Source organism: Nycticebus coucang, chromosome 12 (genome assembly GCF_027406575.1).
Source record: "Nycticebus coucang isolate mNycCou1 chromosome 12, mNycCou1.pri, whole genome shotgun sequence".
Lineage (NCBI taxonomy): Eukaryota > Metazoa > Chordata > Mammalia > Primates > Lorisidae > Nycticebus > Nycticebus coucang.
In genome coordinates, this window is record NC_069791.1 from 11,807,526 (window position 1) to 11,824,931 (window position 17,406).

At 46.8% G+C, this 17,406-nt stretch overlaps 2 protein-coding genes across 3 annotated transcripts in view; both read right to left on the reverse strand.

Annotated features, from left to right (window-relative positions):
- Window positions 1-9,811, reverse strand: part of PDE1B (phosphodiesterase 1B) — a 34,069-nt gene extending 24,258 nt beyond the window's left edge. The window contains exons 1-2 of one of the 2 annotated variants that reach the window (XM_053557379.1): window positions 4,746-9,811; window positions 4,528-4,650 (exon numbers count right to left, since the gene is read on the reverse strand). In XM_053557379.1, coding sequence (XP_053413354.1) covers window positions 4,528-4,637 — 110 coding nt within the window. In that variant the 5' untranslated portion in view covers window positions 4,638-4,650; window positions 4,746-9,811. Of the gene's footprint in view, window positions 1-1,357; window positions 1,688-4,527; window positions 4,651-4,745 lie in introns of those variants that run through there. The other variant, XM_053557381.1, reaches the window with a different exon arrangement.
- An 80-nt stretch (window positions 9,812-9,891) lies between these two features.
- Window positions 9,892-17,406, reverse strand: part of NCKAP1L (NCK associated protein 1 like) — a 54,056-nt gene continuing 46,541 nt past the window's right edge. Inside the window, exons 30-31 of the mRNA XM_053557377.1 lie at window positions 15,916-16,005; window positions 9,892-11,293 (exon numbers count right to left, since the gene is read on the reverse strand). Coding sequence (XP_053413352.1) covers window positions 11,162-11,293; window positions 15,916-16,005 — 222 coding nt within the window. The 3' untranslated portion in view covers window positions 9,892-11,161. The remainder of the gene's footprint in view (window positions 11,294-15,915; window positions 16,006-17,406) is intronic.

The following is a 17,406-nucleotide window of genomic DNA, read 5'->3' on the forward strand; positions in this document are numbered from 1 at the left end:
ACTGGATCTTCCCAGGATTGTGAAAAAAACTGAGTGTGTCACAAATACACAAGATCACATATACATATTATCCGACTGCCTACAGGCATACTCACATACACTCATACATCATCTCATTCATCCTAGGACAACTTCAGGTATTGAGGCAAGTACATACCTTCCCAACACATTTATTATCATACGTGCCATATATAAACATTCAGACAAACATACATCACCATGGAGCTCTGCTTCCACAAACTGTCCCCAGCATGCACATCACCCTGTACACAGACACATATGTACACATGCACACATCAGGCAGTGCTCACAGTTCCATCCTGGCATATCTCATTCACACAATCCAGATGCCATAGTTTCTGTATTCTCTATGTAACTCCTTCAGTACCAGGCTCTGTCCTGAGGTCCCCAAACCCAACATCTTTTAAGTATCTCTCAAAAAACATCATCTCTGTACCTCTATCTCCATTTCCTATCCCCCCACACACAAACACCACTAAATGGGGCCTCATGACATATATGCATATATTCATTGATTGGGTTGTTCATTCCTTTATTTAACAGCATTAACTGAGTGCTTGTTGTGTTCAAGGTACCACACTAGACTCTGATGAAGCAAGATGAAGCAAAAGTAATCCTCAACTGGGGCCTCATTCCAGCTCAACTGTAATGACCTTGGACCACAGCATAGAACACAGAGCCTAGATATCGGGGCTCTTGAGTGTGTACCATGTAGAGAAAGAGAAAAGCATTATGTCTATTCTGTCCCAAAGCAAAGAAGATGTTCTAATCTGTAAAATGTAAAATTTTAAGAGAGAGACTGGAGCAGAGAAAAGAGAGCGACACTTGTACTATCCCAAGAGAAAACCCCTATCTGCCCCCGCCCCCAAATTAGGCAGAAACACAAAATGGTAAAATTTCACTGAAATGAGGAACAGGATGTCTCCCCCATTCTCCATGCCAATTGATGGAACTAAAGCAGATTACAAGTGCCACAAGAGTAGCAGGGACCATTTTGTCTGTCCCTGTATCCCCAGCATGCCACCTCATCCGTGAAAGGTACTCTCAATAAATAGTTGTTGGATGAGTGAATAAACTGAGGATGGTTTACCAGTTTTCTTGATTCACAAAAGACACAAAAAACTCTCTCTACCTTTCTTGACCCTCCCCACATTCTCTAAAGCACTCTGATCTTGGAGATGGGTAGACAGGCCAAATCCTTCATCTTAGGGTTAGAGATGCTAAAAATCATCCCGGCCAACCCATCATCTTCAGATGGCCTCTCCCATGCCTCAGTTCATGAGTTTGCTTATTAGGACAATTGTCCTGCTAGCTAAAGGTAAACCCCACTGTTTACCTTTACTGAGACTCTCTTCAGGGCATATGCTCCAGATTCTGAATTTATCCTTGACAGAGTCTTAGTGAGGGAAACAGAATTCCTGGATTCTCCTCCCAAAAAGAAATTGCCATGCACAATTATATTAATATGAGCGTTTTATCCAGAGGCAAAAACACCAGGCCTGGTCTCCCTGAAGACAGTCTAGATGTCCTAGATTAGAAATTAAAAGGGTAGAGGGGAGAAAATGAAATGTGCTGAGTAATCTAGATAGATAGACAGGCGATAAATACACACACATATACATATTTCATCTGTCTTCATTTCCACCCTGTACCCAATCCTAGATAACATCTTCCCCCCTATTTCCATACTAAACAACCCCTTCTCACCCTGGCCCATGCAGGAGGGTAGAGGGTATACCTTTATTAACATTTAAAAGAGAAAATGCCTCCTTTCTCATGTCTTAAGAAACCATCTGACCCAGTGAGTTAGGGAACTTCATCCTCCTATGAAGCTAAAGCTCTAAATCCTTTTATTTCCCTTCATCTGATTGTCAAAGCCTTCCAAATATTAAACCAAGGCCAAATCCAATAAGCCATCAACTTTGGATCTGCTTTGATATTAAGATCTTTTTTTGCTTTAAGAAAGTGAGACTAGGGCGGCGCCTGTGGCTCAGTGAGTAGGGCGCCGGCCCCATATGCCGAGGGTGGCGGGTTCAAACCCAGCCCCGGCCAAACTGCAACAACAACAAAAAAAAAATAGCCAGGCGTTATGGCGGGCGCCTGTAGTCCCAGCTGCTCGGAAGACTGAGGCAAGAGAATCGCGTAAGCCCAAGAGTTAGAGGTTGCTGTGAGGCATGTGATGCCACGGCACTCTACCCAAGGCGGTACAGTGACACTCTGTCTCTACAAAAAAAAAAAGAAAGAAAGAAACTGAGACTAGGGTGGTGCCTGTGGCTCAGTGAGTAGGGGGCCGGCCCCATATATCAAGGGTGGTGGGTTCAAACCTGGCCCAATTGCAACAACAACAACAACAACAAAAAAAATAGCCAGGCATTGTGGCAGGTGCCTGTAGTCCCAACTACTTGGGAGGCTGAGGCAAGACAATCGCCTAAGCCCAAGAGCTGGAGGTTGCTGTGAGCTGTGACACCACAGCACTCTACCAAGGGTGACAAAGTGAGACTATCTCTAAAAAAATAATAAATAAAATTTTAAAAGTGAGACTGAGAATCTATCTATTCCTGGTGATTAATAATCAAGAGATGGTAGTTTTCTGGGTAAGTTATTACATGTAGCTAGCATTAAGGACCAAATTGCTAAAGTGAGTGAAGTCCACCATAATCTAATCAATGAAATCAGTGATCCTTGTCCACCAGGATCTCATGTGAGGACATCTCAGCTAAGGCACTCTGGAGGGGGCTGCTGTCTCTGCTCCCTTCTCTTCCTAGGTTTCAATGCCTCCTTCTGGGGATCCTCTTCTCACAGGAAAGGAAGAAACAGCAGTTCATTTTCAGGAAAAACTTTGGGTTAAAAAAGTGTAGGAGATAGTGATACTGGTAAACTCCAGCCTTTTGGCAGGGCCCTGTTTCCTGGAATGGAGGCAAGATGAGTATCCGCTGGGTATCCAAGTATGAGTGCTAGGGAAGCCCTCCTGTGACACCTTGGATTCTCCCATTTATAGACCCTGACGCCCCTTCTTTGCCTTTCAACCACTTCCTTACCTGCCCCTTTCCCCAGCTTAGTTACCATTAACAGAGCATCATTTTCTATCAAGAATCACCCAGTGCTCCTCCCAACAAAAATCAATTCAATCCGGTTTTCTGATTCTTCACCCCAGAACTCATTCCAAGGCTGCGCTTCATAGAGCCCAGCAAATTGCATTGGCCAGAGGCAGCGAGGGAGGGGGATGGAGAAGCACATTTGGATTCCAAGCCTGATTGCCCACTGTGCCTCAGTTCTCCCTAAGGCCTCTCGAAACAGCTAGTGTATAAATCACACAGCCCCACCACAGGTGAAGTGTTTAAAGAACAATGCAATCATAAGTATCTATCCATCCCCTACGCCCATCTCTCCCTCTACAAAGAATCAGAAATATAAAGCTTCAGTGTGCTCTCTTGAGGATATTGGGGAGGCACTAGGTTCGGGGGCTATGTTCACTGTGTTTCCTCCCTAAACATTCATACTCTCCTATCTAGGGCCTCTTTCCTGGGGCTGTGGGGAGTCATCTCAGGAAGAGGGGCATCTTCCCTTGTCTCTGATTAAGAACCGACAGACTGCAGAGATTACCCAACAGCAGCAGCTGACTGGGAGATAAACATAACGCATGGCTTGTCTTTGACTCAATCCTCTTTTTTCCGGAGAAAGAAGAAAAGTTCCTTTCCTTCCCTGGGACTAGAGTACCAAGACTAGATACCAGAGTCCTTCCTTTCTACATTTATTCCTCCCCCACGCTCTGGTCCTACAATAATAGAAAAGATACCTGGATGTGCTTGGAAATCCTGGGAGACCCTATATAAACAAAAAGGCTGTGATTGCCAGTTACCTTGCTCCCGTCAATCTTTATTCACCACCACCACGGCCTCCAACTCCCAGGTGGGGGCTCCACCACCCTCCAGATTCCAGGTGGATGCCCTCATCATTTATATGCAGAGTGAGTTTCCAGGCCCTAAGAGATGAGCAGGTATGGGGTGCCCTCAACTCCCACCTCCGCTCCCTGTAGGATATAGGAGGCAAAACTACCGATCCCATCTGAGAACCTATGACCCACAGGTTGGCACAAGTATCCCCAGGCACTAGATCTATATGTGTGCAGTCGCTCTACACACCTCTGTGACCCACGGTCACTCATGAACACACATGTGATGCCTCACACCTGCACAACTCTGCACCTCACTGCCCCTCTGCAGCCCTGCCACGCCGCACATACCGTGCCGCCTTTCCGCGCTGCGTGTCACCCAGGGGTCCTCAGGCACATCGTTACCTCCGCAACTCCTAAGCCCGCTCTGACCAGCCAACTTGCTCCGTACATGCCTTGCACATGTGGCCTGGCCACGCGTGTCAGGGCCGTGTTTCCTCACACCTGCCAACATGTGTGCCGGAGAAAATCTACCAGCCCAGCTCCAGCTATTCCCTCCACCCCCTTCAGGCTCCCTAAGGTCCCTTCCTCCCATTCCCCAGCCGGGGACTCACAGAGACCGGAGCTTAATCCACATCTTCTTGCTGGGGGCTGACTTCAGCTCCAGGGGTGACGGGCAATCCGACTCCAGCATCTCCGGAGGACTGCGGGGGGACAGCTCCATGCTCAGCCACTGTCTAGGGAACAGAGGGAAGAGACAGCACCTCGGCTCAGCTACAGCCCTAACCCAGAGACCCTCCCCCCCCCCAGCCCCATCCCAGGCCCTTCCCACCTGCGGCTGGCGTGGATCAGCCAGGCCGGTGTCGGTAGGCTTGGCCCAAGCCGGCGGAGCTGCAGTTCCTGCGGCTCCACCTCTCCCGCTGCCCAGCAGAGCTCTGGGCTCCCAGTCCAAGCTCTCCGCCGCCGCCGCGCGCTGCCAGAGCCGCCTCCTCGCCTCTCTCCTCCTCCCTGGCCGGGTTCCCTCCCTCTGCTCCCCCTCCCTTCTCCTCAGCCTGCCCGCCAGTCTCTCACTCCTCGCAGCCACTCTCCCCTCCCCAAGGAACCATGGAAGCCGGGGGCACACACAGACACCAGCACCCAAGGGCGAGCGCGCGCACAGGCGCCGGTACGCGGGGCTGCGTGTGCCTGCGCGGGTGGATGTGAGTGCGTGTGCGTGTTTACAGAGTGCCGCACAGGCGTCGGGCAGGACTTCGGTGTGGGTCGTAAAGTGTGGGCTCCCTCGGTGTGTGTTTTGAGTTTCTGGGTATGTGCGTGTGGTTTCCTAGATGCACGTGTGCCTAGCTGCCTATGTGTCCCCTGTGTGGGGAGGGTTGGGGAGAAGCCTGTATCTCCCCCCCCCCCCCGGGAAACTTGGACTCTGCTGAATGAAGCCACCACCATCACCACCCAGCCGGACCAGACCTTCCCCGCGCTGGTGTCTTTGAATGGAAAAGTTCAGGGTCTGCTCTGAGCTGTGAGGGCATCCCACACCTGGTCCCTCAGCTTGATCTTCCCCACCCGTCTCCAATACTGTGACCTTCTTTCTGGTGCCTCCAACTACCTGCCTGCCAGAGAATTTTTCCCAAGTTTAAAGCTCTCCAGAGCAGATAGCACCGCATCTTCCTTGACTATGAAATAGCTCCACACAGCCAGGAAAATTATTTCTGATAGCTCATTCTCTCTTACTCTGTCTTCAGAGAAAGCAGCTAAGGGTTCAAGGCCCAGCACAAAACAGCCTACCTGCTTAGTAAACATTTGCGGAATGAATGAACTGGAATTTGAACCCAAGACCATGAAATAGGGTAAACCCTCTGCCATCCACCTGAGTCCTACCTGGGACTTTTGCAGGAGCCACTTCTCTCCCTTAATAAGCATCTACTTTGCCATTGGGGAATCTCCCATGTAAACAGAAAGTGGGGATGTCGGATCCCAAAGAGGAAATTAATCCAGGATACCAGAATGTGAATTTTAACATCAGGAACTCTAGCGGTTAAAAGGAGGGATGACTGGTGTGATATTCACTCTGTTCTAAATATGGGGTGGAGGCTCCCCCTTTCTCAGGAAAAGGAATAAAAAAGAAGGGTGAAGAAAAGGATGGACTGTGAGAGCTAATACTCCCAAGGCAAAAAGAATTGCCAAGTCAGGTGGGGGGTTCAGATCTGGCAGAAGTATCAGCAGAACCAGCTTCCAGGATGTACAGAGGCAAGCAATGGCAGAGTCAGAGGTGGAGATAAGGACTTGCCCCTCTCTATCCCTCTAACTTCAGCCAGGTCTCCCTTTTTCCTCCTTGCCAAAGGAAAAGTCCCAGCCAAGAAATAGCTGCATCTAAGACCCTAGTCACACTCCTACAAGTCAATTCTCAAAATTTGGGAGCAATCTCCTTCCTTATCAATGGGAAAAGGAATGGGCTAGAAATTACAGAAGAATTGCAAATGAAAAATTAGAGCTAGAGAGTGCTAATTAGGAAATTAGGATTAAGTTAAGGAGTTTCCCAATTTAGGCAGGTATTTAGACTGGCAGAGGTGGGAAAGAGGCAAGAGACATACTTTCTACTTCCAGAGGAATCTGGTAACATTTCTTGTCAACATAGTAGCACATCCAGCTTTCCCAGGCCCCCCTAACTCCTAACCCATTTCAAGGGGAATTCACACATACACAAAAAAAGTTATGACTGAAAGAGACTTTAGAGTCCTAGTCTAATCTCTTTCACTTAATAAATGGGAAAACTAAGCCCAGAAAAATTATGTGGTGAGTGACAAAGCCAGAGCCAAGTCTCCCAATCTCTCCATTCTGTGCTCCCTTTCACCCTCTTTAGTCACCAGTCCTGGTGTTTAACCTCAACCTCATTCCTCTTGTTGCAATCCAATCCCATTTCTGCCTTACTGCACCTCTAAAGAGATAAGAATAGGGTATGCCTGTTCCATTCATAGGCTTAAAAGGCAGCTATTCTTCTCTCCCTGTCTGTTCCTCTTGCACCCCACCCCCATCTTTCCCAGGCTCCTTCTGCCCAACCTCATTCTTCCCCTTTTCAGCTTCTGAACTGCCCCCTGCCTCCTCACTCCCCTAACCCCACAATCCTTTCCAAAAAGCTTTGAGTTTGATAAGAGACCAAAAAATGATGCTTTGGCAGCAGGTGACGGATGGATGTGATCTGCCTCCTACGGGAATGCTATTTAAAGGGGCAGCCTCACAATCTTCTTCTTCCAATGTGACAAGAGAAAAGCCTGCTCCTCAATCTCTCCAGAGCTGCAAACTCAGCTCAAGTTAACTTCTGACTTCCCCAACCTGCAGCCTGGCCTGCTGCTCCTGCTTCCTATGCAGGTGGGAGGGAGAGTACTTGACAACTCAAGGAGGTGTGGGGGCTGAGGGGGGATTCATCTCCTTTGATGACAGGTACTTAGGAGAGGCAGGAGGCCTTGTGGGGAGGAGGAATGGAAGAACACTCTTCCCCCAACCGCGTGAGTGCATTTCAGCCATGTGCCAGCTTCTCAAACTTTGTTGGAGAAGAACTGATACAGGCCTAAGGACCTCAGATTAAGCAAGCCCCATCTCTAGCCAGGACCTCCCTACCTCCTGGGTCCTGGTGCTCACACCACAGTTGTTCCCTTCCTGCAACACAAAGTACTGAAGAACAAAATCCCGTTACTCATGCCCTGGACCTTCTGCACATTGAAGTTGCCGTCACCTGCCCACTGAAGTGAACACCACAGTGGCAGGGTGAGGGTGGGGGATGTTTCTAATGTCCAAAGGAAAGGGAGCTCCTCTCAAGAATCTTGCCCCAGGCTTGGTGGGAGGGATAATTCCATTTTATTGCTGCAAACAAGTTAATGGAGATTTTAATGAAAACACTGCACTAATAAAAAATGCTAACGCTAGAACCTATTCTCTGCCTGCAAGACAAAACAATCAGGGTCAAAATTTCTCCCTGATATTCATTCCTCAATTCCTCTGGGGCCAAGGTAAAGCAAACTGGGGGACTGAGAGCAGAGAGCAGTTCATTGTTGATTATGTCTCAGGTTGTAAGAGGTCAGAAACCCTCCTGGTCAAGGAAGCAAATTGCCAGAAATGCTGATGGTCTTGTCACCTTATCTGTCCCTTCACCTCTAGACATTCACCTTTTGTTTCAGGGGGTAAAGGTGAAGACACTGGGTCTATACCTTCTTCTGTTTGCTTTTAGGGTCTCTGAATTCTAACAACTAAATCTCCCCTTATGAAGAGGCAGTCTGGTCAGGAGGAAAAGGTCTAGGACTGAACATCAGATTTGGGTCCCAGTGCTAGTTCTGCTAAACATATGATCTTAAGTCATCTAATATTCATTTGTCATTTCTGAGTCTGTTTTCTGACCTGAAATAGGAAAACCTTCCCTGCCTACTCTGCAGAATTGCTAAGACACAAAAGCACCTTGAAAAAGCACAAGTGGCCAGGCACAGTGGCTCACACCTGTAATCCTAGCACTCTTGAGAGGCCTAAATGGGTGGATCAATTGAGCTCAGGAGTTCAAGACCAGCCTGAGCAAGAATGAAAACCTGTCTCTACTAAAAATAGAAAAACCAGCCAGCCATCAAGGAGGGCACGTGTAGTCCCAACTACTTGGGAGGCTGAGGCAGGAGGGTTGCTTGAGCCCAAGAGTTTGAGGTTGCTGTCAGCTTTGATGACACCACGGCACTCCACCCAGAGTGATACTCTGTCTCAAAAGGAAAAAAAAGTATAGGTGGTAGAAATGTGTATATAATTATGTCTATAAAAAGATATATCAAATGACAATTTTAGAAATGGAGGACAGGCATTAGGGATGGGGAAGGGGGTTGTGGGAGGGAAGTGGGTGTAGTTATAGAAGAGCAACTTAAGGGATCCTTGCAGAGATAGAATTATTCCATACCTTGACTGGCAGATATACAGATCTACACATGTGATAAAGCTATGTAGAACTAAATCCACAAGTAAGTAAAACTGAGGAACTTGTAGTAAGATCTGTGTATCACATCAATGTCAATATCCTGATTGTGATTATGTAAGCTACTATAGTTTGGCAAGATGTTACCATTGAGGTAAACTGTACAAAGGAACAAAGAATCTCTCTGTATTGTTTCTTACAAATACACGTGGACTAAATATCTCAATTAAATTTTCAATTAACTCAGGTTTCTACAGGGGGATAGGAGCATAGAAGCATCTTTTTCTTTCTTTTTTTTTTTTTTCTTAAGAGACAAGATCTCACTATGTTCCCAGCTAGTCTCAAACTTCTGGCCTCAAGCAATCCTCCCTCCTCTGCTGGGATTACAACCACGAGGTCAGCCCTGCTCTCATTTATTTCTATAAACAAATCAAAAAGAGATCTCTATCCCCTCATGCAGAACTGAGCAGAGATATCAGAGTATAGGGTAGTTTTTCAGATAATTCTGAGCGTTCTCATCCTCATCAACTTGATTTTAGTCTCAGTAGGCCTGAGACCAAATCATTCCTTAGATCATAATGTCTTTCCCATAGCCAGGAAGGACAATTAGCTCATGTATGAAACGAGATTCTCAATTCTCCTATTCTAAAGAGCAGACAACTGTTGCTAAGAAAAATGTGTGTGTCAATTATGGTTGTCACAAAAGTATTGACTAAGCCTGAGTATTAAGAAATAAAAAGTAGGGCGGCGCCTGTGGCTCAGTGAGTAGGGCGCCGGCCCCATATGCCGAGGGTGGCGGGTTCAAACCCAGCCCCGGCCAAACTGCAACAAAAAACTAGCCGGGCGTTGTGGCGGGCGCCTGTAGTCCCAGCTACTCGGGAGGCTGAGGCAAGAGAATCGCGTAAGCCCAAGAGTTAGAGGTTGCTGTGAGCCGTGTGACACCACGGCACTCTACCCGAGGGTGGTACAGTGACACTCTGTCTCTACAAAAAAAAAAAAAAAGAAAGAAAAAGAAATAAAAAGTAAACACACAAAACCCAGAAACAATTATCAAACAGGTTTAATGAAGGCTGGATAGTTTTGCTGAAAATCAACAGTTGCTTCTCTTTCATCATGGAAGTATGGGTTAATTAATCCTAATTAATCAACCAGCCAGTTGCCTCTTCCAACCACTCTAGACCTGTGACATATATGATCTGTTGCTCCTGTCCTCCATGGCAGTGGGCATATAGAAGTGATGAATGGAGGCCACTGTTTCCTGCCATGGAGTTAACTAAACCTAGTTTAGTGCCATCTTGAACGCCCCAGGCTCTGACACTTGAAATTCTAATTAGTGCAGAAAAGGGCTAAGTTAAAACAGCTTGTACTCCCTCAAGGCTATCCACTCTTAGGGCGCTACAACCTAATGAGGTCTGTGAAATTTAAGATCTAGAAAAGAAATCCCTGCCTAGAGCGACAGCTATACCAGGACTGACAAGAGGATTTGGGGTTAAATCAGTCCCCTTAGATAGGAGGAGTACCCCCAAATGGTATGGGAAGGAAAACCCATATAAGCCTGATCTAATTAGTTGTATGTGACCTAGAATGAACCTTCACTGACCCTCAGCTCTGAGCTTCGGAGTTATCAAAGCGGGTGAGAGCTCATCCATTACCCACAATGTGTAGAAGAGCAGGTGGGCAGTGGGAATCTTGGATGGGCACTTCTCTTTGCTCCGATAGCAACGGCAGTCAAACTGGAGGCAAGGGAAGAGACCCAGTGACTTCTAAAAGAGCCCCACAAAGGAATACAGGGGGGATTTCTTTGCTGCTACACTGCAGTATGAGCAGGCTGAATGTTTGCTAAACTCATCTGGAAAAGGAAGAGAGGAGATAATGGTCTTAATGAATGTGCAGGAGACAATAGCAGCACCAGTGGGAAGATTATAAGCTCATTATGGTTTAATACAATGATTGATCATCTCTGTCCGCCAGCATTATCCTAGAATAGTGATGAAGGTTGGAGAGACTCATGCCTGTCAGAGCACAGGCTCCAGTCACCAGAATATAGAAGGTATACTTGTATGTCACTTGGTTTCCATTGTAAATTCACATGTGGCCCCAATCTCCTAACTTTTTCCATAAACTGTTCTCCATGACCCCAGCCTGCCCCGCTTGTCTATGATTTCTCAGCCCTGATTGTTCCTCTATGCACCATTCCATCAGCTCTGACTCCCGACCCTTTTCCTAGTGACCCCACCCCAATCCCACCACCCCTTGAGAAAATGACCACAGCTTCCACTATGGTATAGGTTTAGGTAGGCTCCAAGGGCCTATTTTCAGTGGGCACTGGCAGGCACCCGGTTTAGAAGGAAGGCTCGGGACACCTCCCGATAGGCATTTCGAAGCAGGACATAAGGGAAACAGGACTCCAGCATGTCCAGGGTCAGGAAGGATGACTCCTCCACCACCTGGAAGAGATGGGGCCAAGAAGTGAGCATCTTCCGTAGGGCATGTGTCTGAGATGCCCTGTTCCTCTTCATGTAGTTAGTTCCTGGGCCCTCTGAGGCCCTTAGAGTCACAAGTGAACAGTGTTCCAAATCACACTGCTCCCCTTCCTACCTGGTTTGGCTCCAGGAAGGTAAGGGGGTCTCTTCAGCTCCATTGCAGTGGCCCCCGTCCCCTTCATGTGAAAGGCACAAAAGCAGAAGGCAGGAAAGAACCGCTTCCCTAGCAGCAGAAAAACTCCCATTCTAGATGCCAAATCGTATGTGGGCGGGGAGCACAGATGCAGGTAAGGACAACTAAAAGCACTAATTGCAAAGCTTTGCAGTGAGAGACACAATTGCCACTGCAGGCCAAGGAAGAGGAGCCTAGAATCCGCATGGATCCTCCCGTGCTGGGCCTCAGTCTCATCCCTCTCGCAGTACAGTGCTGGGGGAACAGTAAGGATGCTGCATAAAGGAACAGGCATGATTAATTAGTTTAATTAGAAGCCTGCGTGCTGCAGTAATCCCGGCAGCCCCCACAGCCAAGCAGGAAGATGGATCAAGAAGCCTGGATTGGGCGGGGTTAGGCAGAGGGGCATATCCATGAAGAACAGCAGAAAGCAGAACCCTGTGCTGGGCTGAAGGTCCCCACCCCTGAGGAAGAAGCAGAGTCTATTTCCTTCAGTCCCCTCCTTGTCCCTAACTGAAAAACACTCTGGAGAGAAGTGTCCCCATAGCCTCTGACAATTTACGCAGATGGGCCGTCCCCAATATGTCTGATGTTTCGGGTCCTGAAAATTCAGGAAGGAAAAATAAATCTCCCACATCTACTCTAAAATGTTTCTCTCTTGCTCTCTCTGAGGTTCTTTCGAGTGTTAACAATTTGTAAGATTTTGCTATTCCCAAACACCCAGGCACACAATACACACACAGGGCAACAGTGTCAAAACTTCAGGCAAAAGGAAAGGAAATCTGCGGTAGAACAGTAGGCCTGGCCTTAGATTAGATAAACAAAAAAATTCCCTACTAGGCAAGACTTTCAATCCCTAAACCAGAAGAGAGATGAGACTTCTCTAGGATACTAGCCTCATGTACAGGGAAATGAGTAATGACCAAATCCACCGGCCCACAACTTTCTATTCTCCAGGAATCACAGATAAAAACAGGACTCCCATAAAATGGCTGATGTTTTTGGAAGTGGAAACAGCCCTATAGTGAAAACCAAGACACCTGGTTCTAGTCCCAAATGTGCCATATAATTTAGGGGAGACTTTGTCACTTCTCCCTCCCTCTTTCTTGGTTTCCTCACTGTGACTTAGAAAAACTGAACTAAATTGCCAGGTTCTGCTCTGGTTCTGACACCTAGGACTCCACGATTCTGTGAGAAAGCTACCTCCTACCCCCAGGAAACCCGTGCCAGGAACAGGCTGCCTGCCAACATGGGGGCAGGCACTGCCCAAGTTTGACAGCCAAGACAGAAAGACCCTGGGGAGAGAAGTGCTGGCCAGAATTTGAGGCTACAAGAGTAACCTCTTAACTCAGAAAACATCTCCTTCCCCTCAAGTCATTTCCAATTTCTGTGTGGAAACATTTGCATTTAAATTGCTTTGCAGCAGCTAGTCCCTCTAGTTTCCCTCCAACACAAAGCACCTGGCCCAGCTCTGCTCCTGCCACTCTGCCAGTCTCACTGGGAGGCCACAAGGGGCAGACATTTTTCTACACTTGGGAGTGTGAGCGTGTGGGGGAAGTGGGACTGGGTGGCAACACACAATCACCTCCGACTTTACAGAGGTGAAAACTACCTGAGGAAATGAAGAGGACCAAATTATCCAGAAACTACAGTGAGCAGCAGAAAGAGGAGTGAACTTTTGCTGAGCATCTATTATGTCCTAGGCGTTTTCACACATATTATTATGGTCTTTTTGTTTTGTTTTGTTGTGTTTGAGGCAGAGTCTCACTTTGTTGCCCTGGGTAGAGTGCCATGGTGCCATAGTTCACAGCAACCTCAAACTCCTGGGCTCAAGTGATCCTCTTGCCTCAGCCTCCTGAATAGCTGGGACTACAGACACCCGCCACAACACCTAGCTATTTTTAGAGATGGGGTCTCACTCTGGCTCAGGCCTGTCTTAAACTCCTGAGGTCAAGCAATCTACCCACCTCAGCCTCCCAGAGTGCTTAGATTACAGGCGTGACTCACCCAGCCCAACCAGACTTTCACACATATTATATCTCACGAACTCAAACCACTCCACCATAAGGATTATTACCCACATTGACAGATAAAGAATCCAAGTCCCAGAAGGAAACTGCCTTGCTAAGCTCATGCTGCTCCACATGCTGTGCCCACCTAACCCACGACTAACATTTGCCCTTCGTCTATTCTGTTCTGCCTCCTCCTCCCACTCACCCCTCAAATCCCCACCACCACACGCCCATGTCCATTCTCTTCTTCATCATAATCTTTAAGCATCCCGGGGTAGGTCTTTTTCTAGCTGGAGAAACTGAAACATAAATACCACTCGGTGCCTGTGTACTTAAAGGAGACCAGGAGGGAGTCCCAGGAATGCCTGCCCCTAACATTTCTGGGCCTGGGTCGAGAATACAAATGGAGGCCCACATAGCATATGACTAATTAAATCAAAGTTACAACTACAGAGAGTGCCCAAAAAATGTATACCCATTTTAAGAAAGGAATAAATTGTATTGAAATTGTAATACTCAATACTCAACAAAAGATGAATATAAATCACATGTAAGGACCTCTTGTAATTGCACAAGTCAAACATGACTAAAGTCTTACCATTTTAATACTGTAGCCATATGGATCTCAAGCACCAGAGGTACATCCCAGCAGCATGGTCTGTCTTAGTAGGATGAACTTGGGGAAGAAGTTCCACACAGACCCCAAAGTGGGCTGGAGCTGCTTAGAATTCTGAGGTACCCCCATATATCAATGGGCAAGAGATATGAATAGAACCCTCTCTAAAGAAGACAGATGAATGGCTAACATATGAAAAAATGTTCATCATTTCTATATATTAGAGAAATGCAAATCAAAACCACCCTGAGATATCATCTAACCCCAGTGAGAATGGCCCACATCACAAAATCTCAAAACTGCAGATGCTGGCCTGGATGTGGAGAGAAGGGAACACTTTTACACTGCTGGTGGGACTGCAAACTAGTACAACCTTTCTGGAAGGAAGTATGGAGAAACCTCAAAGCACTCAAGCTAGACCTCCCATTTGATCCTACAATTCCATTACTAGGCATCTACCCAGAAGGAAAAAAATCCTTTTATCATAAGGACACTTGTACTAGACTGTTTATTGAGGCTCAATTTACAATCGCCAAAATGTGGAAACAGCCTAAATGCCCACCAACCCAGGAATGGATTAACAAGCGGTGGTATATGTATACCATGGAATACTATTCAGCTATTAAAAAAAATGGAGACTTTACATCCTTCTTATTAACCTGGATGGAAGTGGAAGACATTATTCTTAGTAAAGCATCACAAGAATAGAGAAGCACGAATTCTATGTACTCAATTTTGATATGAGGACAATTAATGACAATTAAGGTCATGGCGGGGGAGGAAAAGCAGAGAGAGGGAAGGAGGGACAGGGGTGGGGCCTTGGTGTGTGCCACACCTTCTGGGGGCAAGACATGATTGCAAGAGAGACTTTACCTAACAAATGCAATCAGTGTAACCTGGCTTATTGTACCCTCAATGAATCCCCAACAATAAAAAATAAAATAAAATGAAAAAAAATAAAATAAAAGAATTCTGAGGTACCAGCTATCTGTGGACTTTCAGGTAGGGCACAGGCTTCAGGTGGCTACATCCTCTCCCATAGGCAGAGGAAGGCCAAAGGAGGGTCTTTAAACAGGGGCCCAGGGCAGGTGCCCTCCTGTCCATATTTAAGTGCAGTACCTACCCTGGAGAATAAGACTTTCAGAGGAAAAGAGTAAGTGTGTTAAAAAGGGAAACAGGGTCATGAGAAAAAAAGAATTAAATCAACTGAGTCAGAGTTCCCAGAACTTTCTGCCAGAGTAGAGGAAAGCCCACAGCTTGGGAAGCAAGGAGAAAACATAGCAGCAGCTGACTGATTCATAGGCTTCCGGCCTTATAACTTCTCAGCAAAAATCCCTTCTCTCCTCTGGGCCCTGCCTGACCCCTCAACCCTGAGTTCAGGTCTGCACTATCCAGCACCCTCATCATAGTACACTTGAAGACAAGACATAAAATGTGGGAGGTTGTCAAGTGAAACCAAACAAACAGGTACTGAACAGATATTTACAGATAAGGGACACATCTGTCCCACCAGGTCAGACTTAGGAACATTGCAGGAAAAGGGGTCCTTCCAACAAGAGGCCAGGAAGGCCCTGTCCTGTAGTGAAGTCCGTAAAGCCTCTACTCTGGCACTGCAGGACAAGTTTAGGATGTTAACCAGAATCTGAGGACCAGATCCAGAGGGTCAGGCAGAGTTACGTTCTTAGATAATGCTTTTGGGTGATGACAATGGCACAGAACCTAAAGGGGAGCTTCCCTCTGGCCCTTCCTCTCTCTTTTCCCAGACCAACTTAAACCAGATACATACCAAGCGCATGAGCAGAGAAATGGATTCCCGATTTCTGGTTTTAAGCTTGTCAGTCTCCTGGCCCAGCTGCAAAAGGCTGACAGAGGCCACCTGTAAGGAAAGAATTTGTACAGCACATTTTTATGGAGGTCAGGACAGGACAGCCTCAGGCCAGGGGAAGTCAAGAAATGATCAAGGAAGAGAGTTGAGAAGTGCCAGGATGTTCCTGAAACCTGGGGGGGAGGGGACAATAGCCAATCCCCAGGTTTCTGAGACACACACTGCCTGCAAACCAGCCTGGATCCCGTTGGCCTACCAAGGCAGACAACAGGAGGTTGCCGGGGGGTGCTGGGAGGAGGCTGCAAGGAGCAAGGAAAGAACCTAGAACAAAGGCAGGTGAGGCTGTATGCTGGGAGATTAATCTCTCTTTTCTGGGCAGCCTCCAGACGCCCCTGTCATCAGGCTGTTTACAGCTGACTCCCCACCCCAACAGAGCTGGGCCTCTAGTTCAGACACATGCTCTTGGTATTCTCCTCCTATCAACTCCCAAATGCCTGTCATCTCCATTCACCTCCAGGCTCACAACAGATCAAAGAGAGAGGAAAAAATAAGATTCACTGAATCCCAGGCCAAGGTTACCTGTATGTCACAAATAAGGATAAAAGGGAAAAGGGGGGGAAATTTCCATCTCACCCTATTCTAGAGATCTGGTATGAATCCTCTTTATAGCTAAGATGCTCAGAGCCAGGTATATCTGGTTGGTTTTCCCAGCTTGCACAGAGACCCTCCTCTCCCTAAGCTTATGGTCCCTGATAACGTACTTCTCGGGACAAGGGTATAATTCTTGAGAGAACAGTATGATCTGCTTTGTTTCCTCCTGGGAAAAGATAGATGAGGCCCCAGTTCTTAAATCGGGAGCTTGCTTTGCAAAGAAATAAGTTCCCTATTACTGAGAACACTCAAGCAAGCAGTGGGTAATGAACCAGGTATCAGAAGTTTATGAACAGGATTACCCCATGGGAAATTTAGAATGGAAAATTCTAGGGCCTCTTTCACCTATGGAAATATTAATAGATCATTCATTCTGTATTTTCCCAAAAGGCAAAACTGAGATCAATGGTGATAATTACAGGGAGTCAAACTTGGGCTAAATTCTTTTTAATGGATTTTTCAAATGAATTGGACATAACCTACAATGCAATTGGCTGCCTGCTTGTAAGCTTCAGTCCCTAGAAATCTAGACTGGTGGCTCTCCAAGTGAGATCCCAAGATAAACAGCATCAAGTTTACCTGAAAACTTGGAAATGTAAATTATTTAGCCCCATTCTAGTCTACTGAATTAGAAACTCTCTAAGCGATTCTGATTCACACTAAAGTTTAAGAACTAGTCTTTGACTGGCAGTACAGAGTTAGAAAAAGCCTTACTGATTATAAAACTAGGCTGGGTGTGGTGTTCATGCCTGTAATCCCAGTATTTTGGGAGGCTACGGTAGAGTTCAAAACCAGCCTGGG